At 40.3% G+C, this 23923-nt stretch overlaps 1 protein-coding gene across 2 annotated transcripts; it reads right to left on the bottom strand.

The window, feature by feature from the left end:
* Window positions 1-2429: 2429 nt before the first annotated feature.
* Window positions 2430-22339, bottom strand: HAVCR2 (hepatitis A virus cellular receptor 2). Of its 2 annotated transcripts, none has more exons than XM_068536282.1 (7): window positions 22194-22339; window positions 20792-21130; window positions 19822-19905; window positions 13112-13152; window positions 11309-11435; window positions 6359-6395; window positions 2430-4689 (listed from the first exon to the last, which is right to left on the bottom strand). In XM_068536282.1, the coding sequence occupies exons 1-7, from the start codon at window positions 22246-22248 to the stop codon at window positions 4530-4532; spliced, it is 843 nt and encodes a 280-aa protein (XP_068392383.1). In that variant the 5' UTR covers window positions 22249-22339; the 3' UTR covers window positions 2430-4529. The 2 variants fall into 2 exon arrangements, with proteins under 2 accessions (XP_068392383.1, XP_068392382.1); XM_068536281.1 differs by having other exon boundaries at window positions 19822-19989.
* Window positions 22340-23923: the final 1584 nt, after the last annotated feature.

The raw sequence follows: 23923 nt of genomic DNA on the forward strand, positions 1-23923 counted from the left end.
GCCAATAGCCACATGCGGCTATTGAGCACTTAAAATGTGACTAGTCAGAATGGAGATGTGCTTTAAATGGAAAATACTCACTGGATTGTGAAGACTTAAAATGAAAAACAACAACAACAACACTGTATTTCTACTGGACAGCGCTGGCCTAGAAGGATTGTTCCTGTGGAGTAGGACTGGGGAGAAATTTTGATAGAGAGGACAGGGAATAGGGACTTTCACCTTTAATTTAAACTCTACTCTATTTTTCAAAAAGCACTTAATTTAAAATTTTAAAAGCCAGTAGTAGGAATCCAAGCAAAATTTGTAGTTAATAGTCATGTGCCAATGTTAAGATCTTAGTTTTGACAAATGGTACCATGGTTATATAAGCTGTTAACTGAAAAAACTGCTGAATACAGGAACCCTTTGTACTATCATTGCAATTTTTTGGCAAATCTCAAATTATTTCAAAATAAAAACCTAAAAAAAAAAAGGGAAACAAGCACTCCAACAAGATGTATTTTCTGCTTAGAGATTCTTACTCAGAGTCTCAACGTACTGTAAAGCAATTGGCTCCAAGTTAGCTTGCCCACCCAGAGTTCCTTGTAAACACATTTGCTTGAAATAAGGCAGCTAGGATAACTAAATGTCATATTCCTTAGTTCTCACCTGAAATTCCATCTATTCAGAAAACTCCTTTCTTCCCTGGTGGTTAGAAGCTGTCTGGCTGCTGCTTAGCTACCAGGAATTTTTGTTGGAGTAGGAGGCTTGCTGGAGAGAACAGGAAAGGCGCCACCCCTCTGAGGACTTCACTGAGGCCTGGGCAGCTGGCAGCTTTCAAAGCCCCTCACCACTGGCTCCTTGCTTCAGCCCTCAGATTAAGGTCAAGAGATTTTTGCTAAGATCTTGTGGTGAACTTTGGGATAAAGAAATGAATCAAAAATCTACATTGTAACAACCTTCACCTATATTTTTACAGTTGTTACTTTTTACTTAAGGGTTTCCAGAACAAGAACTAAATTCTGCATGCAAGTGAAGAGGAATGGCAAGTAAAACTGGGTAATAAAATTTAAAACAGATTCGATATAGATATATGGATATTTCAGAACTGACCAAAAGAAGATAACACTGCATTGGAGCGTGAAATATTTCTATTTTACACGAACTAGGTGTAAAATGCATGAAAAAGTACAACTTCAAAATGTAGAAATTACAAAGGACATGTCAACTTATCATGAAGCAGGTTGTTAAGTATAGACTATAAAGCTATAATAAAATATTTTCCAAAGGTGACCCACCCACAAAACAATTATATTAAAATAACGTGGGTATTTAAACAGATGTCCCGGTGCCACCACCACACCTGAATAGCTTAAGTAACTTTTTTTTTTTTAAACATCACTGCTTTCTCTGGAAAAAGAGTCACACCATAAGCAGAAGGAGTTTGACCAAGAATTTACAAAAGAAAACTACTAATAATAAAAGAGTGAGTTGGAATGACCTTTATAATTACAGTCAATACAACTGAAAACAAAGATATTAGAGGATCTAGAATCCTGAAACTCACATTTCTGACTCATATTGCTCCATTGCGTAGGTTTTCCACTGAAAATAGGCCAAAATCTGAGCCCTCCTGAAGCTTGAAAACCCTCCAGCCAAGTGTTCCAGCTGCCCCTCTCCTTTTTCCCATTTCCCACCTGAGCCCCAGAAAAGGATGACAAAAATCTTAAAAATTACAGCACTAAGGGCATCTCTACTTACCTCGAGAAAGACCTTCTCAGTAGAAATCTGGACACAAAATTAATTTGTATTCAGTTTTTTTTTTAATTCAAACTTAAATGAGAATTAAATTTATATGGGACTAGGCATGAGGGGATGCCCCCAAATAAATTAATGACAGGTTAAACCACTTAGAATTTCTGCCTGGGGAATTCTAACACTAGAAGTGATAGGCAGTTAAAACATGGTAAGACAGTTTTTCAGTCTGAAGACATCAGGGAGCCTCTTCCTGTACTGTGGGTCTCTATGGCAGAGCTCTGGAAGAAAAATCCTAAGCACTTCTAAGAGCAAACCACACATTCAATCTTTTTACATTGTTTTCAATTCAGTGACCACTTGTCATCGCCCAGACCCTTTGGGGTAGCTTGATAGTTTACCTTTTCTGCCATCTTCCGTATTACAAATAATTGATGTAGAGTGGATCCTACCCTGAAAACCAGGGTTCCAATCTCTGCTGGAACACTCTAGACATATCTACAGTGCTGGCACACTCTACTGCCCACCTTGACCTTGAACTTAACTTATCCAAGTCTTCATTTCTTTCTGTGAGGAGGAGGGTGGACAGGAAAACATTGCTACAGTATTTAAATCTATTTTTTTTATTACAAAAAATGGATAAAATAATTCAAATTATAGAAGCACATAAAAGCAAAAAGTGAAACTCTATCTTTTGACTATTTGCCCTTGTGGAATAACCATATTATTTTGGGAATATTCTTCCAGATTATTTAAAGGCAAAAAAAAAAAAAATTAGCATTAACTATATATACTATTCTAGAACGTTTTTTTTTCTTTTGACTTAGCAATATAGATTTCTCCTTTGACAAGTAACACAAGGTCTGTGAGAGTCGGGATCTTGCCTGTTTCCTTCACTGCTATATTTCTAGGAACTAAAACAGTGTCTGGCACAAAGTCGGTGACAAAAAACGTTCACTGAAAGAATGAATGAATGAATGAATGAATGAAATCATCCTTCCTGTCAGATCAATCAGAAGTTCTATGGCGTCAGGGATGTGTCTATTTGCTCTTTCTCTATGATCCCAGCACCAGAGAACTTGGCACAGAGTAAGCACTTAATATTTGTTGAATTAGCAAAACAGCTCAATGATGAAACCACCTAATTTTTTTTACTTGTGCCAGTGTGTTGACATACCACAATAACCAATTATTCCCCAACTGATGGAAAACATCTCTCACAAACACCATTGCAATGATCGTCCTTGTATACATATCCTTGTGTAAAGATTTTTGCAGAATAAGAATCCCTTTTGTGGGGGAATCATTGATCTGGTCCATATGTTTTCTGTGGTCCCTTCCCTCTAGAATTTCATAAATTTAAAACACTTAATTTTTCACCTTGTTTAAAAGCTACTGCCTGGAACTTTGCAAAATGATCTCCCTTACAAATCTCCCTGTAGGAAGCCGGTGCTTCCCAATACCGCCCAGATGCAGCCCAAACACTGTAACAGACAGGCTGCCCGCATCCTTGGTGACCAACTTCTCCTGCATGCAATGCAGTAGCAGCTCAGTCATCACCTGGGGAAGGCAGTTTTCAGGCAGAGACAGGTCCCTATTGTTGATTCATTCAGCAGAAAGGGGAAAAAAGACAATAACACACTTCCAAGGGCCTGAGCTGGGAGAGGATGCTGAGAAGAGCAGATGCTGGACAAGAGCAGAAACGGGAGCTCAGGAGTATTTTCGAGTTCCCCAACAAGTGAAGCTCTATCTGAGCTCTCCAATGGAAAAGTCTTCCCAGAAATCTACCTTTCTGCTTCTTTAATTTTTTCACTCCAAAGATATTTAGTAAATTTCTATCAGTATTATGTGTCAGAGCTGTGCCAAGACTGGGGAGGAAGCAAATAGGCAAGATAGACCTCTCTACCATCTTGGAACTGAAGCTTAAGGACCATTGTCTTTCCATCAGGGGATCTGACATGGATAAATACAGATGGCTGGAGCCCTTTACCTACTTTCCACCAGGAAACAGAATTTGTGTCCCAGTCACTGCTTCTTCTTTTGTGAAAAACACAGCTCCACTTCTCTCCATGAATGGAGAAGTTGGTCAGAGATCTTTCCCTCTGAGTGCACCCTAAGCAAAACCTGTCAAACACACTGAGCGTACTTCCTTTTTCTCCAGAAGCACCTGCCACACCGCAGGCCTTGCTGGGCAGTCTTCTTAACTTAGGCCAAGGAGAGCTGTGCACTGGCACATACTGTCACAGAGTCAACATTCAAAGAAGCATAAACCTTGAGACTCAAAGGGAACCTTCAAGACCATCTACTCCTACTCCAATAGTTTCCTAACCTGCTACAGTGCACAGAGCTCTTTGCGCATCGGCGGTCCCTTTAGACTTCCTGTACCGACAAAGACACGCACGTATCTCAGCACATAATTTCCCCTGTATTTTCAGGAGCTTCATGGACACACCATACAACTGAATATCTGGAATTCCAGAGACCCCATATTAAGAATTCCTACTCTCTATAAAAGCCCATTTGAGCTCTAATGCCCTGATTAGCAGTCTCCGAGTTGGGTGGCGGGAACACAGAGGCAATGTTGTGCCTGTCTAAGTACAATGCTGGTCCCAGTTCAATCCTCGGGTGAGCTACTTATCTTTAGAACATGGAAAAACTCTGCTCGGTGGCCAAGGACAGAACCTCTAAAACCAGTCAGGTGAGCCATCTCATAGTTTTCAACGAAGATAACACCAACCCCCAAAAGGAAGTGGTGAATCCGGTGGCGTTGGAAGACAACAGCCCAGGGGTTGTCAGGACTGCTGCCCACTGCTGACGGAGCAGTAATACTCGTACGGATCCTCCATTTCATATACATTCTCCTCAATGATATAGATGTTTTCCTCTGCATGCGTCCCCTCTCCTGCTGTGTTCACTAACCCCGAGGGAGGGAGGCTGGCCAAAGTGATGAGGCTGTGGAAATAAAGTGATGCAGTTGAGTTAAGCATTTCCCAGGCAACATGAAATAGAGTTAAGAGAATGGGCTTTGCTGAAGAGATAGCCACCAAGGCAGTACATGATCCTTGATCAGGTCCTGACTAGGCGGGGGAACCATAAAAGAGTAATGAAAATAGTCTGGGGAATAACTGCACAAACTCAAATTAATCTGAATTTCCTTAGGTATAAAAATGGCCTTGTGTTATCTAAGAGAATATCCTTATTCTGAGGAAGTGCAGACTGAAGTGTTTAGGTGAAGTGTCAAGATGTCTGAAACACCTTTACAAATGGTTCAGAAAAAAAAAAATGTGTATGTGAATAGAGAAACAGATAAAGCAAATGTGACAAGATATTAAATGACACGCTTAGGTGAAGGGTTCTACTGTTCCTTGCACTATTATTTCAATTATTATGTCGGCTTGAACAATTTCAAAAAGTAAAAGAAACGAATGTGTTATGGATCCAATGAGACTTGAGTTCGAATCCTGCCTCTGTTGCTTACCATCCATATGATCTTGGGTAAGTTGGATTTGCTTTTTTCATTTATTCATTCAAGAACTATTTAACGTGTTATATACTGTTCTATGCATCAAGAGATGCAACAGTGAACAAAACACAAAAATCCCCTAGAGGATGTATATTAGTAAACTTAGTGTCTCAGGGTCCTCAGCTATAAAATGGGAATAAGTACTCTATCTCACAGGGCTTCTGTAAGGAATGTTTATTCATTCAATCCTCAAATATTAAATGCATACTAAGAGTCAGGTGTGTGCTAGGGGATACAGTTGTTAATGTGGCAGACAAGTTCCTAATTTTCTATGGAGTTTACATTTATAGGTGGAGATGAACATTAACCAAATAATTTCATAAAGAATGAATTATTGCATGTAAATATTACCTATTGATATTACCACATTTCAAGTTTCAGCTCTAATAAAGAATACTGACACAGATAATATAAAGCCATTGATAATTAAATATTTTATTTGGTCTTATTTGACTTTTTTACTGCAGACTATTTTGTCTTCATAACTATACTATCTAGATTTAGTCTAAAATTATTAGTGGTTTAGAGAGTATGCAGTGGACAGAATCACTTTTTTCTTGAAAGTTTTTAGAACAATACCTATGGTTAGGCCTCATCCCCAAAGATTCTGATTTATTTGCTCTGGGGTTGACAATAGTATGTTTAAGTGCCCTGGATGATTCTAATAGGCAATCAGAGTTAAGAAGAGCTGGGCTGGGTTGTAAAAGCCCTGAGAGTAGATTCTGAGTTTCTTGTTCACATCTGTAAACCAGTGGCCACCCAAAACCTGGATGTAGTAAGTACTCAATCAGCTGAAGGGTCAGTTCACTGAAAAAAGCCCATTAATCAGAAATATATAAGCATTTCCTATCAATGGGAGACAAATTCTGTACCTTAACTTTAGGACTAAAGAAACTAGAGGGATTAGGGATCAAGAATAAAACCAAGCAACATGTTAAATTTGCATTCCATAAATCTAGGCCTAAAGCAAAAAGGAAGTAGTAAAAATTTAGATCCCAAAGTCTCAGGGCAGGACTTCTAAGAGCAAAGATCAAAGCCCAGATTAGAGTAGGAATATCCAAGATTCCCACCTTCCACTACTGCACGCATTATTCTTACCTTAAATTGTGTATCTTCTCTTTGCTATCAGAATACCCTAGGTAAAAAGGTGAAGAAAAGTCAATTTAAAATGCTTTCATAAAATAAATGAGATAAATAAAATGAGCTAACTGGAAGCAAAGATTGTTTAGGGAAATCTGGTCTTCCTATCATATTGAATTAAATCAAACCACTGATATGCTTCTTGATTTATTACATAAACTATGCTAAAAGTAATAAAGATGCATTTTTCATATTTAACAAATATAGGGAGTGCCCACTACGTGTCTGGTAGTATGCTAAGCACCAGGGACACAAAGGTGAACTATGAGCCCTGACATCATGAAACTTGTCTTCTAGTGAGAGAGGCATTTAAGAAAAAAAAAGTAAATGGGAAAAATAAAATAATTTCAAATTGTGATGTAATAGAAAGAAAAGTATTGCAGCAAAATGGATGGACCTAGAGATTATCATACTGAGTGAAGTAAATCAGACAAAGACAAATATTATATGATATCACACATGTGGAATCTAAAAAATAATACAAATGGATTTATTTACAAAACAGGAACAGACTCACAGACACAGAAAACAAACTTATGGTTACCAAAGGGGAAAGGGGGGGGGGTAGGGATAAATTAGGAGTTTGCGATTAACAGATACACACCACTATATACAAAACAGATAAACAACAAGGATTTACTATATAGCAAGGGAACTATATTCAATATCTTATAATAACCTATAATGGAAAAGAATCTGAAAAAATATATATATTTTATATATATATGTATATAACTGAAATCACTTTGCTGTACACCTGAAACTAACACAATATTGTAAATCAACTGTATTTCAATTTTTTAAAAAAACAATAATGCACTGGAATAGGTAATCAAGAAGGTAACCAGGAAAGAATTCTCAGAAGAAATGATCTTTAAGCTCAGTTCTGAAAGAAGAGAATGAGTCAGCCAAATGAAAAGCCGGGGTGAGCATTCTGGATCGAGCAAAGCCCTTGTAAAGATAGTGGTGAGTGGCTGAAACTGAAAGCATGGCTGGAATAAGAGTGTGGCACAAGGTAAGGTCTGAGAGGGAGGCTGGGCTAGATACTACAGGACCTTGTAAGTCATAATCAGGAGTTTGGATTTTATTCTAAGACATAGGAAATAATTGAAGGCCAGAAATATGATCTGACTGGGTTTTAAGAAAATCACTCTGGCTGCTATGTGGAGAAAGAATTAAAAGGAGGTATGAAAAAATGAGGAGGTGAGTAGAGAACTGCCTCAGAGTAAGGTGGTGAAAGAGAGATGCAGAATTACGAATGGATTTTAGATATGATTTGGAGAAAGTGCAGGAAAGTGAAGTTGGATTGTGTATTAGGAGTGATGAAAGAGGGGATTCAAGGATGGCTTCTGGCTCTCTGGCTTAAGCAACCAGATGTATGATAATGAAACACTATGATGAAGAAGATCAGGGAGGGGGAGGTTGGCTTCTAAAAAGGTAGAATATAGACTCTAGAGCTCCTTTCTTGACACAATGTGGGACACATCTAAGTGGAGATAACAACTGGACAGCTGGCCAATCAGTACCAACACCCTTGAGTGCTGGAGAGAGAAATTAAGGATGATATTTAAGTCTATGGGAATATAGGTCATCATCATCCAGAGGGCATGGAGAGAATAAAAGGGCCAGCCCTGGGGAATCACAACATCTAAAGATCATGCTTAAGAAGAGAAAGTAACAAAAATGACTGAAAGGAGTGGCTAGTGAAGAGAGTGGTGTTTCAGAAGCCAAGAGAAGGAAGACTTTTTAGAATGAGTGAGAGTCAACTTAGTTATTGCTGAAAGATGTTCTACAATGAAGACAGAGGTATCTATGGGATTTAGCAAAATGGAGGTCACTGGCGAGTGTGACTGAAACTATTTCCATGGCACCTCAGGCGTAGAAGCTAAATTGGGAGGGGGGGCGGTTAAAAGAGTGCGGAGGGGTGAGATGTAGGGACAACTCATCTGAGAAATACGGCTGTAAAGGAGAGCAGAGAAATGGGAGCAGCTGGAGAGAAATGTGTGAATTAGGCCATATTTTTATGCTAATAAAAATAGCATAAACAGGAATGGAGAGAGAGATGATTCTGGAGAAAGTGATCAAAGGAAGAACGAAGTCTTGGCTAAGGCAAAGTGGTTGAAACAGGCTTTTAATACTTCATCAGTGCAGTGAGAGGCGAGGGAGATTTGAGCAGCAGTGAAGTATGTGATGCTCATCTCAGACAGTGCACTGGAAAGATACAGGATTGCTGGGCATTACTGAGTACCAATTTATGGCTTTGATGTCATGACTTAAAAACCTATCACCTTGGGCTTCCCTGGTGGCGCAGTGGTTGGGAGTCCGCCTGCCAGTGCAGGGGACACGGGTTCGTGCCCCGGTCCGGGAGGATGCCACATGCCGCGGAGCAACTGGGCCCGTGAGCCACAACTACTGAGCCTGCGCGTCTGGAGCCTGTGCTCCACAACGGGAGAGGCCGTGACAGCGAGAGGCCCGCGCACCGTGATGAAGAGTGGCCCCCGCTCGCCGCAACTGGAGAAAGCCCTCGCACAGAAACCCAACTCGAACAGAAGACCCAACACACCCAAAAATAAATAAATAAATAAATAAATATTAAAAAAAAAAAAAGAATCTGCCTGCCAATGCAGGGCACATGGGTTTGAGCCCTGGTCCGGGAAGATCCCACATGCCACGGAGCAACCAAGCCTGTGCACCACAACTACTGAGCCTGCGTGCCACAACTACTGAAGCCTGCGCGCCTAGAGCCCGTGCTCCACAACAAGAGAAGCCACCGCAATGAAAGCCCACGCACCGCAATGAAGAGTAGCCCCCGCTCACCACAACTAGAGAAAGCCCGTGAGCAGCAATGAAGACCCAACGCAGCCAAAAATAAAAAAATAAATAAATTTAAAAAAAAAGAATCTGCATTTTAACAAGATGCCCAGTGCTTGAAAAGCACTGATTTATATCACCCAGTCTGAAATGAGAGTTTTAAATGCTTTTACATCTTCAAATATATTTATATATATTTATACATTTCTCAGGGATTTTAAAAAACAATGAACATGGGCTTCCCTGGTGGTGCAGTGGTTGACAATCTGCCTGCCAATGCAGGGGACACGGGTTCGAGCCCTGGTCTGGGAAGATCCCACATGCCGCGGAGCGACTGGGCCTGTGAGCCACAACTACTGAGCCTGCGCGTCTGGAGCCTGTGCTCCACAACGGGAGAGGCCGTGACAGCGAGAGGCCCGCGCACCGTGATGAAGAGTAGCCCCCGCTCGCCACAACTGGAGAAAGCCCTCGCACAGAAACGAAGACCCAACACAGCCAAAAATAAATAAATAAATTAATTAATTTTTTAAAAAACAAAAAAAAAACGTATCACCTTGGTTGTATGATTTTCTCCAGCAACTTCTAGGGAAAAGACTGCAAATCGAATACAACTTTCCCATCTATTCTTCTAAGTAGTCATGTTTTGGGAGTAATCATATGTGTGTACAAAACATGACTTCTCCCACTCCTCATCACCCTCCTTCCATACCCTTCTACACAAACCAGAACAGTTCCTAATATCCAGGCTTTGGCAAAACTCAAAAAGTGGGTGTTGTCATTGCTCCTTATCAACCTGTAGACTCCATATTCATGTGGTCAATTCCCAAACTCCACTGCTATCTCTCCATAAACCCAGGTAAGTGGGGGTGAGTAGCTTCTTCCTCTGAACAATCCATTTACCATTAATGGCAGAGTAACAAAATGGTGAGCAAGACAGCCCCAGTTTCAAATCCTCTATCAATTAACTGTGTAGCTTTGGGCAAGTTACTTAACCTTTCAGCACACTGGTTCTCCAACTGGTAAATGAGAATAATATTAGTACCTTCCGCAACAGGGTAGTTATGAGGATTTAATGCACATAAAGCACTTGGCAGCTTCAAGCCACAGAGGATGAGCAACTCATCCCAGTTTTCCCTGGACTGTCCCAGTTTTAGCACTGAAAACCCACACATTAGGAACCTCCTTCAATCCTGGGAAAATTTGGAATGGTTTGTAACCCTACACAGGGTTGATGTTTATGTATTAGTAAGAAAGGCTGATAAAATAACAGTGGTATAAGGCCTTGGCCTCTGCACCAAAGAGAAGAGAATATATCACAGTTGTAAAAGTATGTGAGGCTTTCGGGGTGATGGAAGTGTTTGGGCATTGATTGTGGTGATGGTTTCCTGGGTGAAACCATCTACTGAAATTCATCAAGTTGAACACACTTTAAATATACAGTTTACTGCATATAAATCATCCTTAATTTTTTTTTAATAAAGATAAGTAACTTAGAAATAAAATATGTGTGCTGAGTGCCACAATGGAGGAAAATACAAACGCTGCAACTCTGGGCATGACCCAGTGTTAAAGGAACCTGCTATCCCTCTTTAAAGAACCATGTCTGAGAAACAAATAAGATAGAAAAATGCACAGAAGAAAGTGATTGTCGTTGTTGTGCTTCCTAATAAACCTGGACATATTCATGAATTAAAAAGGTTTATTTTCTTAACAAAAGATTAAAAAACAGGTACTAGAATCAACCTGCTTGAATTTGAATTCCAGCTTTGCCACTTACTGATTGTGAAACCTTGAGAAAACCTTGAAAGTTTACTGTCTCTAAACGTTACTCTCCTCTGCTATAAGAATAGGGATAACAGTGCTATCTACGTTATATAAGATGGTGACAAAGATAAACATAAAACATGCCTGTTACATGGTAAGCACTGAATAAAAATGAGCTATTATTATTGTTGAGGTTTGGAAGGACTAAAGAGTATTTATTCTAATCACTTGTAGGTATAAATATAAACTAATAGTTCTATCTTAGGTTTGTGTTTGTTCCTATATTAACAGTTCCTTATCAGATGGAGAGAGAAGCACCATCAAATGACTTACATTTGAGAATTAAAGCACCAGAGATAAGAACGAGAGCCAGCCCAGCAGAAACCCCTGCTCCGATGTAGAGGCCTATTCTGGTGGTGGCGCCCAGGTCTTGTAACTCATTAGCCAGTGTGGATATTTCCTATGGAAACACAAACAGAATTCCAGCAAATGACCAGAAATCCATTGTCTGACCAGCCAGTCTCATGACTTATGCATGGGACCATCCCTTTCACAGTATCTCAGGAATGCAGGGACCTTGAAATGACTCATGATCTGTCCCCTTCCAGACAAGCCTCAAACCACCCAAAGAAAGGGATTAGCTGAATCTTTGGAGTTAGCAAGGGAATAAGAGGTGCCTGTCTGTGCTGTGAGTGGAGAAGCAGCCTTAGTAAATGGACTCCCCTTTCCTAAAATAAAAAGTGGGGCCCTGTTCATTGACAATTCCCTGGTGTTCCCAGGCAGTTTCAGAGTGGTCTAAATTTGGTGTCTTGCCATCTAACCCCAATTTTCAAAGAAACACAGTGATTTAAAAGCTAGGAATTTGCAGCCAGACTGTCTTGGGTTCAAATCCCAGTTCTGTCACCAAAGAGCTGTGTCATCTTGTAGAATTATCAGGAAAATTAAGTGACGAAAACCAGAAAATGCTTGGCACAGAGCCTGGTACAGGATAAATCTCAATCAGTGGTAGCTATTATTGCTATTGCTCTAATTAATTAGATATTTTGTTAACTCAGTCACAGCGAACATACTGCTTCTAAAATTTCACTTCATGTTCCTCCTTTAAAAAGAGTAATGGTAAACACTTTTAAAACAACGTCAAGGAATTAAGTCTTCCGTTTATTCAACAGACATTTACTGCAGGAGGGCACCGTGCAAGGTTACTTGCACTAAGCACTGTGGGCACACAGAGGTACTGAAAAGGCAGACCTGGATTGCAAAGAGGACAGGACAAACACAAAATGCTTGACACGGAGTCAGAGATTGAGTTAAATGAATGCAGACCCCTGGATACGTCCTCAAAGAATTTTCCAGGCACTGCTATCAGCTTGTTTTCTAATGCAGTGGTCCCCAACATTTTTGGCGTTTCGTGGAAGACAATTTTTCCACAGACCGGGGTTGGGGGGGATGGAGGGGGAATGGTTCAGGCGGTAACGCGAGCGATGGGGAGCATTGGGGAGCAGCAGAGGAAGCTTCGCTTGCTCGCCTGCTGCTCACCTCCTGCTGTGCAGCCTGGTTCCTAACAGGCCGCAGACCGGTACCGGTCCATGGCCCGGGGATTGGGGACCCCTGTTCTAGTGGTTTTCCCTTTTACTCTGAGAAGGTGGGAGACACTAAAATGGTGGTTGATTAAAATACTGCTTTATTTTTAGTTAGATACCTAAGTTCTTGGCTTAGAATATTCTTGCCTGGTGTCTTATCATAAATAAATAAATTTAAACAAACAATCCTTCTCATTAGGGTTGCAATGGAAGCAAGGAGAAACATATTCTGGGGTGATGGAGGGTGTCCGAACCCTCCACAGTGGTATACAGCTGTGAAATTTGAGAATAAGGACAAAATGCTAATGCTTCTTCCTTTTGGTTTTCCAGCACCTACTATGTGACAGGCACTTTACATGCATCACCCCACTCCATCCTTACAACAGGACTCGCAGTTACAACAGTCATCAGCAACATGTTACAGCCAAGGAACCTGAAGCCAAGGGAGATTAAGGCATTTTTCCCTAAGGAATGAGTGGGCAGGAAGGAAGTCTAAAGCCATACTTTTTTTCCTCTGAGTTGAGCATAAGGTCAGCTCACACACACAGTTACTCACTGTTTGATTTTTATCATGGAGGGTCTCCAGTGTCTGTGTCTCTGCCACAAAGAAGAAAAATAGCCAGTAAAACAGTTAAGAATGCTTTCTTTTATATGAGTTTTTTTAAATCTTAAAAGCTGCCTATAATCCTATTTGAAATTAATTCTACTCCATACTCTTCACAATAATTAACTGAGAGACAAACAAAACTTACTGAACACTTACAAATCAACTTCAGGATGACCACATTTTTTTCATCCAGATGATGTACCCAACTACTTAGGTTCTATGAAATGGAGACTTCTTCCAGGAAAACCTGTTTTGAATATGTGGTTTGTTGTGTCCACAGGGCCCTAAAGGGGTCTGCAAAATTCCAACAACACTGATGACACAGAAGCAGGCATTATAATTAGCCTTTTTTAGATCAAATAACTGTTCTTTAATATTTATTTTGTTCTTTTTTTTAATTGAAGTATAGTTGATTTACAATGTTGTGTTAGTTTCAGGTGTACAGCAAAGTGATTCAGAATATATATATATTCTTTTTCAGATTCTTTTCCCTTATAGGTTATTACAAAATATTGAGTACAGTTCCCTGTGCTATACAGTAGGTCCTTGTTGATTATCTATTTTACATATAGTAGTGTGTATATGTTAATCCCCAACTCTTAATTTATCCCTCCCTTCTCCCTTTCCCCTTTGGTAACCATACGTTTGTTTTCTACGTCTGTAGGTCTATTTCTGTTTTGTAAATAAGTTCGTATGTATCATTTTTTTTAGATTCCACATATAAGTGATATCATATGATATTTGCCTTTCTCTGTCTGGCTTACTTCACTTAGTATGATAATCTCAAAGTCCATCCATGTTGCTGCAAATGGCATTATTTCATCCTTTTTTATGACTGAGTAATATTCCATTGTACAAATGTCCATCAACAGATGAATGGATAAAGAAGATGTGGCATGGTTAGACTCTGAAAGGTAACGAAAGTTAATTTTCTTTAAAAAAAATTTAACATTTACTCATTAAGAGTAAGACAGGGTATTTTGTTCCCTAAAAAATTGAAAATAATAATAACTGTAACTATAATTTACCATGAACAGGCATTGTGCTAAATTATTCAAGGGAAGCATCTCATTTAGCATTCAAAACAACTATCTTAAAGTAGGGACTATTAGTCCCATTACACAGATGAAGAAGCTGAGAATTAGGAAGCTAAGTGACTTACCCAAAGTCACACAGCTTAGTGAATAACAGAAATGGCCTTCCAATTTAGGTCCACGTGGCTTTAAGCACACACTCTTAACTGTGCTGCCTCCAACAAGGCTCATCTCGGCACTGTGATTACGAAGCCTCCACACTGCCCAGCTGCCAGCTCACTTTCTTTCCTTTTTATTCATTTAGTTAGTCATCTGCCTATCCATTCGATGAACATGTACTACACCCCCACTCTATGCCAGTCACGGGGGACAGAACAGTGAACAAGATGCGCACAGGCCCTGACCTCATAAACACTGCATTCTAAAAACCAATAAGTTGTCAGCTTTGGGAAGATTGAGCATGCCAACGTATTTTTCTGTGTGAGTCAGAGGCTCTGAAACTTCCTAAATGTCAAGGTCACTTTCTGGAAGCTTAGAAGTCTAAACCTTTTAATGTAGAACTGGTTTACAGACTCTGATTTTAATATTATAAAAGCATATTCTCAGCCTAAAGTTTAAAAAAAAAAAAAAAGGAAAGGAAAGAGATTATCTTCCACTTACCTTAGCTCCTATTTCCCAAAAGGAATTTAAAAACCACACTGGTAGAACTTCTAGGTAAACATGCATCTTAACCACACACAACATTTTCTAGTGTAAATCCAGTTTCTGCTTCCCTATAATTACTTTTCTTGGCTTAAATGGTAAGACAGTCTAACTTTTTTTTCTAATTTCATTTTACAGTGGAAATGATCAATAAAACAGAGCACTGTTGGGTTATCACAGCTTATTTTCACATAGGTAGACATCACCCATCAAGATGGGTGGGACAGTTGGAGGAAGTTACAATATTTTTCCTAGAGGACCCAAGACTGGGGGGTGGGGGGAGATGACAATGGGGGAGGCACATGATGATTTTAAAAGTATATAAATTTAATAGTTACAACCTAGCATGTATTATGTGCCAAACATGGTGCTTCATACTTTATGTGCACAATATCTTTTAATCTTCACCACAATAGGTAGGTACTATTATTTTCTCAATTTTCAAATGAAGAAACTGAGTCTCAGAGAAGTACTTTGTCCAAGATCACACAGCTATTAACTGGCAAATCTGAGATTCAAACCAAGTCTACCTCCGAAGCTAAGGATCCATCCATTATCCAGTCCTGCCTTCTTCAGGTGGAAGAAAGATTGCATTTATTCTGTGTTCAAAGTGGGTTTAGGAGCTTCAAAGACCCTTGGGACTCCTACTTGTTAAGGCTCCCCTCCACTTTATAGCAAGCATATTAAATGTACCCACATTACTCAGCCATAAAAAGAAACGAAATTGAGTTATTTGTAGTGAGGTGGATGGACCTAGAGTCTGTCATACAGACTGAAGTAAGTCAGAAAGAAAAACAAGGAACAAGACAAGGTTCTCCACTCTCACCACTATTATTCAACACAGTTTTGGAAGTTTTAGCCACAGCAATCAGAGAAGAAAAAGAAATATAATGAATCCAAATCGGAAAAGAAGCAGTAAAGCTGTCACTGTTTGCAGATCACATGATAACACAGAGAATCCTAAAGATGCTACCAGAAAACTATGAGAGCTAATCAATGAATTTGGTAAAGTAGCAGGATACGAAATTAATGCACAGAAATCTCTTGCATTCCTATACAGTAATGATGAAAAATCTGAAAGAGAAATCAAGGAAACACTCTCATTTACTACTGCAACAAAAAGAATAAAATACCTAGGAATAAACCTACCTAAGGAGACAAAAGACCTATATGCAGAAAACTATAAGACACTGATGAAAGCAATTAAAGATGATACAAACAGATGGAGAGATATACCATGTTCTTGGATTGGAAGAATCGACATTGTGAAAATGACTATACTACCCAAAGCAATCTACAGATTCAATGCAATCCCTATCAAACTACCAAGGGCATTTTTCACAGAACTAGAACAAAAAATTTCACAATTTGTATGGAAACACAAAAGACCCCAAATAGCCAAAGCAATCTTGAGAAAGAAAAACGGAGCTGGAGGAATCAGACTCCCTGACTGCAGACTACACTACAAAGCTACAGTAATCAAGACAGTACGGTACTGGCACAAAAACAGAAATATAGATCAATGGAACAGGATAGAAAGCCCAGAGATAAACCCACGCACATATGGTCACCTTATTTTTGATAAAGGAGACAAAAATATACGATGGAGAAAAGACAGCCTTTTCAATAAGTGGTGCTGGGAAAACTGGACAGCTACATGTAAAAGAATGAAATTAGAACACTCCCTAACACCATACACAAAAATAAACTCAAAATGGATTAAAGACCTAAATGTAAATGGCCTAAATGTAAGACCAGACACTATAAAACTCTTAGAGGAAAACAGAGGCAGAACACTCTATGACATAAATCACAGCAAGATCCTTTTTGACCCACCTCCTAGAGAAATGGAAATAAAAACAAAAATAAACAAATGGGAGCTAATAAAACTTAGAAGTTTTTGCACAGCAAAGGAAACCATAAACAAGACAAAAAGACAACCCTCAGAATGTGATAAAATATTTGCAAATGAAGCAACTGACAAAGGATTAATCTCCAAAATTTACAAGTAGCTCATGTAGCTCAATATCAAAAAAACAAACAACCCAATCCAAAAATGGGCAGAAGACCTAAATAGACATTTCTCCAAAGAAGATATACAGATTGCCAACAAACACATAAAAGAATGTTCAACATCACTAATCATTAGAGAAATGCAAATCAAACCTACAGTGAGGTATCACCTCACACCAGTCAGAATGACCATTGTCAAAAAATCTACAAACAATAAATGCTGAAGAGGGTGTGGAGGAAAGGGAACCCTCTTGCACTGTTGGTGGGAATGTAAACTGATACAGCCACTATGGAGAACAGTATGGAGGTTCCTTAAAAAACTAAAAATAGAACTACCATACAACCCAGCAATCCCACTACTGGGCATATACCCTGAGAAAACCATAATTCAAAAAGAGTCATGTACCACAATGTTCTTTGCAGCTCTATTTACAATAGCCAGGACATGGAAGCAACCTAAGTGTCCATCGACAGATGAATGGATAAAGAAGATGTGGCACATATATACAATGGAATATTACTCAGCCATAAAAAGAAACGAAATTGAGTTATTTGTAGTGAGGTGGATGGACCTAGAGTCTGTCATACTGAGTGAAGTAAGTCAGAAAGAGAAAAACAAATACCGTATGCTAACACATATATAGAATCTAAAGGAAAAAAAATGGTTCTGAAGAACCTAGGGGCAGGACAGGAATAAAGACACAGACGTAGAGAATGGACTTGAGGACACGGGGAGGGGGAAGGGTAAACGGACGAAGTGAGAGAGTGGCATGGACATATATACACTACCAAATGTAAAACAGATAGCTAGTGGGAAGCAGCTGCATAGCACAGGGAGATCAGCTTGGTGCTTTGTGTCCTCCTAGAGGAGTGGGATAGGGAGGGTGGGAGGGAGACACAAGAGGGAGGGAATATGGGGATATATGTATACATATAGCTGATTCACTTTGTTATACAGCAGAAACTACCACAACATTGTAAAGCAATTATACTCCAATAAAGATGTTAAAAAAAATTTTTTTTAAAAAGAATTGCAAAACTGAAAAAAAAAATAAGTACCCACATTACACACTAAAGAAAAGGTGTAACTACACACAAGTTGACTTGCAGGTAACTAACTGAAATAATATTACAAATTATAGTCATGTCATTAAATACTAATTAATTTAAATTTTCCATTTTATTTTCATAGTTTGGAGCCATTGCCTTTCTTCGTTTAAGTATTTTCTCAGGCCTTTGAAAAGCTCAGAGATTGTAGGTACTCTGCCTATATTCCCAGATGCAAAAGATGGCTCCATTTCTGTTGCCCTAAAGGGAAGGAACAAACAAGTAAAAACTGAAGGGAAGGACACTTCTGGTGATGGTACAGACACTTCTAAAAACAATGCACTGTGTTGTGAGGAAGCTACCTCTCCATCTCAGAAGGTGTGTAAGCATACAGCGAATGCCAACTTGGGAGTGATGTTGTAAAGAACCTTGAAACACGAGATGGGAAAGTGGGATCCTTCAAGTCCCTTCTAGGTCTATAGTTGTAGGATTCTTTAAAATATAACAATGGCATACGATGAACACCTGTATGATTTGGTTAGCCCACTACGTGGGCGATCATCTGTTTCCACCACATTTAATTTCCTCACTAATTTCATAAGAGATGTTGGCTACCAGTGACTAAAGAACCACCAAAGATTCAACCTCTAGAGAGCTGATGTTAATATCTATAATAATAATTAATATTTGAGTGCTTTCTCTGGGCCAGGCACTATGCTGAGTGCTTTACATACATGATCACATCAATCTTTACAACAATCTTAAGACAAAGGCACTGGAATTACCCTCATTGTAGAGGTAAGGAAATTGAGCCTCACAGTGTTTGAGCAACATAACTGAGTTCATGAAACTAATACAAAAAGCTGACATTAGAACCCATCCTGCCTGTCACTGACGTACTTAACCACAATCTCACTCTGCCTCTGGATCTTACCGATAATGACAATAACTAACAGGTACTGAGTATGTACCATGATCAGACACTGGGCTAAGCACTTTAGACACACTTCCTTACTTAAATCTGAGATTTACGAGATTAGGATTTGGAATTTACCTATTATTAACCTCATTTTACAGAATGAAAGACTGAGCTCCGGAGAGTTTGGGGAGACCAGGACTCTGACAGGAAATATTTAAGATTAACCTCCCTGATCAACGTGACCTGAGGTCTGCTCTTTCAACCCTATCTTCTCTTCCAAAGTGGCAGGGAAAAGTCCTTGTTGAATTACTTGAAGAATTTAGCTGCTCCTTCTGAGGTCAGAATCTGAGGAAGATGATGGACTTTATTCCAGTTAGAAGGGATTCTTGAAATCACCTAATCCAGATTACACCAAACATGGACTGGGGTCAGTTCATGAAAACATCACCAGTCCAGGAGTAAATCAGAAAATAATAAGGACAGTGTAATGAGGTTTTCATTAGATTAAACTTATTTAATTTAAAAGTGTCTTTTTTTTTTTTTTTTTTTTAATGCAGGGGTGGCAATAGTAGAAATTTTTCTTTCCTTGTTTGGCAAAATACATAGCTCATCGAAATTCTTTTTGGAGGGTTGGGAATTATGCTGGGTGGTGAAATCCAAAAGTCTCTGAACCCATACCTCAGACAGAAGAGGAAGCTGCTCTCCAGAGAAGCGAAAGGCTTTGGCCCAGGTCTGAGGGCTACTCCTGACTAATTCAGAACCCTAGCCCAGGGCTCCTTTTTCCCAGCACAAATTTACTTCCACCACCTCCCTCACCTCAAACACTATCTTGGGTGCACAGTTTGAGAAAACTCAAACTGTTTTCTCATGTTTTCCCCATATTCAAAATCCTCTTAACTCAGAAACCAACTAAAGGCTTCCTCCTAGACCCCATATGTGATTACCTGAGCCCAGTCCCTCGGTGGGGAGCGTCCTTGGAAAGGCTGTAGTGATGTCCCTCCACAGAGTCCGAGCAGGGGTGACCTTGGCTGAAGACAGAAACCAACGTAAGGATGAGGCTTCTCTGAGAGCAGAGAGCTTGTTGCAGGGAATCAAAGGGGCAGCAGAAACAACTGTAAACACAACAAAAGAAGAGCAACACATGCTCAACTTCCAAACCTACCTGAACACCTTTGCTGAGAGTGTATGACACTCCAAATGTCTGACAGAGGTGTGTTACAGTCTTCATTATCACAGTCTAATTGTTAATAATGGAACTTACAGCCACAGTAAATGTTTTTCATCAAACATCTCATAAAATCCTTCCAGTGGCCTATAGGGTAGGTAGTATCATATTTTATAGAGGAGGAGGTCACAGAGTTTAAATAACTTGCCCAAGATTACACAGCTGGTAAGAAGCAGTGTCAGATTTGAACTTAGCTCCATCAGCCACTAAGTACATGCTCTATAAATGTTAAAACATGCAAGCACACGTGCCCCCTCCCCCCCACACATGCAGAGTCCAGCGGTTCTCAATCCTGGCTGCACATGGGGGAGAATCATCGGGGGTAGACTTTGTAAAACCCCGTGCTCAGGCTCTACCTCCAGAGACAGTGATTTTTCTGGTTGTGGGGTGGAGCCCAAGCATCTGTGGGAGTTAAAAGGCTCCCCAGGTGATTTTAATGACCACTCAGGTACTCAGACCTCTGATCTAGGCCTTTCCTCCATTCTATAGATCCTAGCCATGAGGTTCAAAATAGATGGAGGGAATTAAACATGGCTGGGCACTGCTGGTGGGGCCTGTTAAACTTTAGGTCTTAGAGGCCCAACCTGAAGGCTTTAATTGGGAAGACCAGAGGTGAGACCAATCAGTGTATTTAATATGATCCACAGGTGAATCTCATTCAGAAAGAAGGTATGCAAAGGTCCACTCACCTGGTTTGATGACCAACTCCAGGTTTGATTTTTGATCATTCATTGGGCCCGGGAATTGGATCCGGCAGCAATAGGTCCCACTGTCAGCTAAAGTTACATTCTTTATGGTCAAGGTCACGTCTCCTTTGAGGAAATTCCTCTTTAGTAGGTATCTGCTGGATGTCCGATAGCTCAAGTTCCTTCCATCAGTGCTGAGTACCAAACTGTGACATTCAAATACAGGGCAGGATCCCTTGCCCCAGCACACAGGCACGAGATTCTCAGGGGTGGTTGGAGAGTAGGTGCAGGGCAGATCAGCATTCTGACCCACCTCAGACACGTATACTCCTTCCAAAGACCCTGCATAAAGAGGGAAGGAGAGCAATGAGGGAGGCTGGTCCATTTCAAGAAAACTGCAAGCAATGCCTTGCAGAATAAAGAGGAAACCACTACTGCTATCCTGTTTGGAGGACAGTTCACTACAGCAATGATTCTCAGACTTGAGGGGCACTGGAATCTCCAGGAAGCCTTGTTCAAACACAGACGGCTGGGCTCAACCGTCAGAGTTTAGAGTTAATTAATCTGATTAACTATTAATAAGAGCTCCTGATTTAACAGTTCTGGAGGGTGGGGGGGCCCAAAATTTGTATTTCTAACAAGTTCCCAGGACATGCTGATATGGCTGGTCTCAAAACCTCACTTTGAGAACCAGTGCCCCAGGAGAGAACTGTGGCTGGTCCTGTGAACACCGAAGGGCAGTGCTGATGGAAATAGACAATCAGACAACGGGTAATTGTCAGCCAGGAAAAGAGCTCACCCATCTGGGCTAGTTGTCTGTTCACCAACACAGGGCAGTTATCCTAACACAAATCTCTTTTGTTTTTCAAGCACCAGGCACATAATAAATAAAAACCCTTGGCTGAATAATAAGTTAGTGTATGGCTGTTCTGAGGTTTAAAATTAATTTATATATATATATATATATATATATATATATATATATATATATATATATGTATATATATGTACACACACATATTCGAACAGTACAAAAACGATATGAAAACTCTACTCCCTCTCCCTGCTCTTTTCCATTTCCCAGCTCCCTTTCCCAGAGTCTATTCATTAAGAAGCATTCATGTATTCCCACTCCCCTGCAACACACACACACACACACAGAAGTCCAATACACCCATTATTCTGCTCCTTGCTTTCTTCAATTAACATTATGACTTGCAGACATCTCATACCATTATGTTTCATCAGTGTCGCTGTTTGTATCATGGATATATCATAATTTCTTTACCCACTACCCTACTGGTGGACATTTAGGTTGCTTCCAACCTTTTTCTCTTGCTAGCATTACGATGACCATCCTTGCATCTTTATCTTGCACTATCCAATTGCAAAAATCCAGACTTACTTGTAAGTAGTAGCAGCAAAAGCAGGACACAGTCAAAGGAAAAATGCGAAAACATGGGTTCTGAAGAAGAAAAGGCAAAGAATGGCTCTGTTTAGGTGCTGTTTTAATTCTCCAACTGAACTGGGTACTTCCTGGAATGGTCTCTCCTCCCCAGTCACAGGACTAGTGGCCACTCTCCCAACTGCAGGCCCAGCACGCCAGATGTCTGACGACCAATCACTCCTCTATTAACACTGTCAAGTCTATGATGACATCAAAGGAAACCCCGCTTCTCTCTTATGCTAGACCACACACATCCTGTGAGGACTCTGACATTTATTCTGTCCGCATCAACAAAGAGGAAGCAATACTCAGAGGAAGAAAAGGGTTACTTCGTCAAGTGTCTCTTGGCAAGTAGAGTGAGCCCTCTACTGTCTCCAGTGAAATAATACATAGTCCTCTGTTTGAAATGGACCGTATTTATTGGAAACACAGGTAGAAATGTATCACTCATGCATTCATTCAGTCAAGTCAGTCAACTGGTGAGTCCTGTGGCCAATGTTTATGAAGCACCTACTATGTGTCAGGCACTGGACTAGGAGGTGGGAAATACCACCATGAATGGCCTGTTCCTTATACTCATGTTTAGGTGCCCTTTCCACTCCAGTCATGAGCCTAATTCTTAGCCTTTGCTCTAACACAAATTGCGCTATGTCATATAACCTTGTTAGGTCTGCCTCCTCATTTATAAAATTTATAAAATGAGGAAATTGTGCTAGGTGATATATGCACAGCTCCCTGCTCTAATATTCTGACTTTGACCTGAACTTTCAAACTCTTCCACTTCTTTCCCCCTCCTGTGGGGGGAACTGAGGGGACCTCAACGTTCTATTTCCTCTCATATACACAAGATGTCCCCTCTCCTCCCACCCCACAGGCTTCGGGCATTAACTGTCAGAAAGTATTGAGTTCCAGCCACACTCTCCATCACTGAGGTAACATCTCAGACCCAAACAATCTCAGCCCTGGGAGGGTAACTTTTGTCTGGAAACCTTAAAAGCCAATGGTTATTTACAAAAGGGAAGTGAGCTCACGATGAAATAGTTTCTGAAAACCCTGTGGCCCTTCTCTGTCTTCTCTGCCTGAACTTCCTTGTCATTCACTTTATTTTATTTTTTTACTTTCTTTTTTTCTAGTTGTGGTGAGCGGGGGCTACTCTTCGTTGCGGTGCGTGGGCTTCTCATTGCGGTGGCTTCTCTTGTTGCAGAGCACAGGCTCTAGGTGCGCGGGCTTCAGTAGTTGTAGCACGTGGGCTCAGTAGTTGTGGCTCGCAGGCTCTAGAGCGCAGGCTCAGTAGTTGTGGCGCACGGGCTTAGTTGCTCTGTGGCATGTGGGATCTTCCCAGACCAGGGTTCGAACCCGTGTCACCTGCATTGGCAGGCGGATTCTTAACCACTGTGCCACCAGGGAAGTCCTTGTCATTCACCTTAAACCTTATTAAATGCATTTAATATAAATATCCAGCTTGTTCTATGTGTGTACTTCCATAGTGCCGCAGAGCTAGCAGTTAAGAGATCATGTTCAATTTCTTCATTGTATAGATAAGGGAAACTGAGACCTGAAAAGACTGATTTGCCCAAAGGTACATGATTGGTCATTTCAAATAAGAACATGAGTCCCCTAAGCTCCAGATTATTTCCATTATAAACCATGTTTCATGAATTTCATATTTGCCCTTAATATGTCTGCCC

Source organism: Eschrichtius robustus, chromosome 2 (genome assembly GCF_028021215.1).
Source record: "Eschrichtius robustus isolate mEscRob2 chromosome 2, mEscRob2.pri, whole genome shotgun sequence".
NCBI classification, from domain to species: Eukaryota; Metazoa; Chordata; class Mammalia; order Artiodactyla; family Eschrichtiidae; genus Eschrichtius; species Eschrichtius robustus.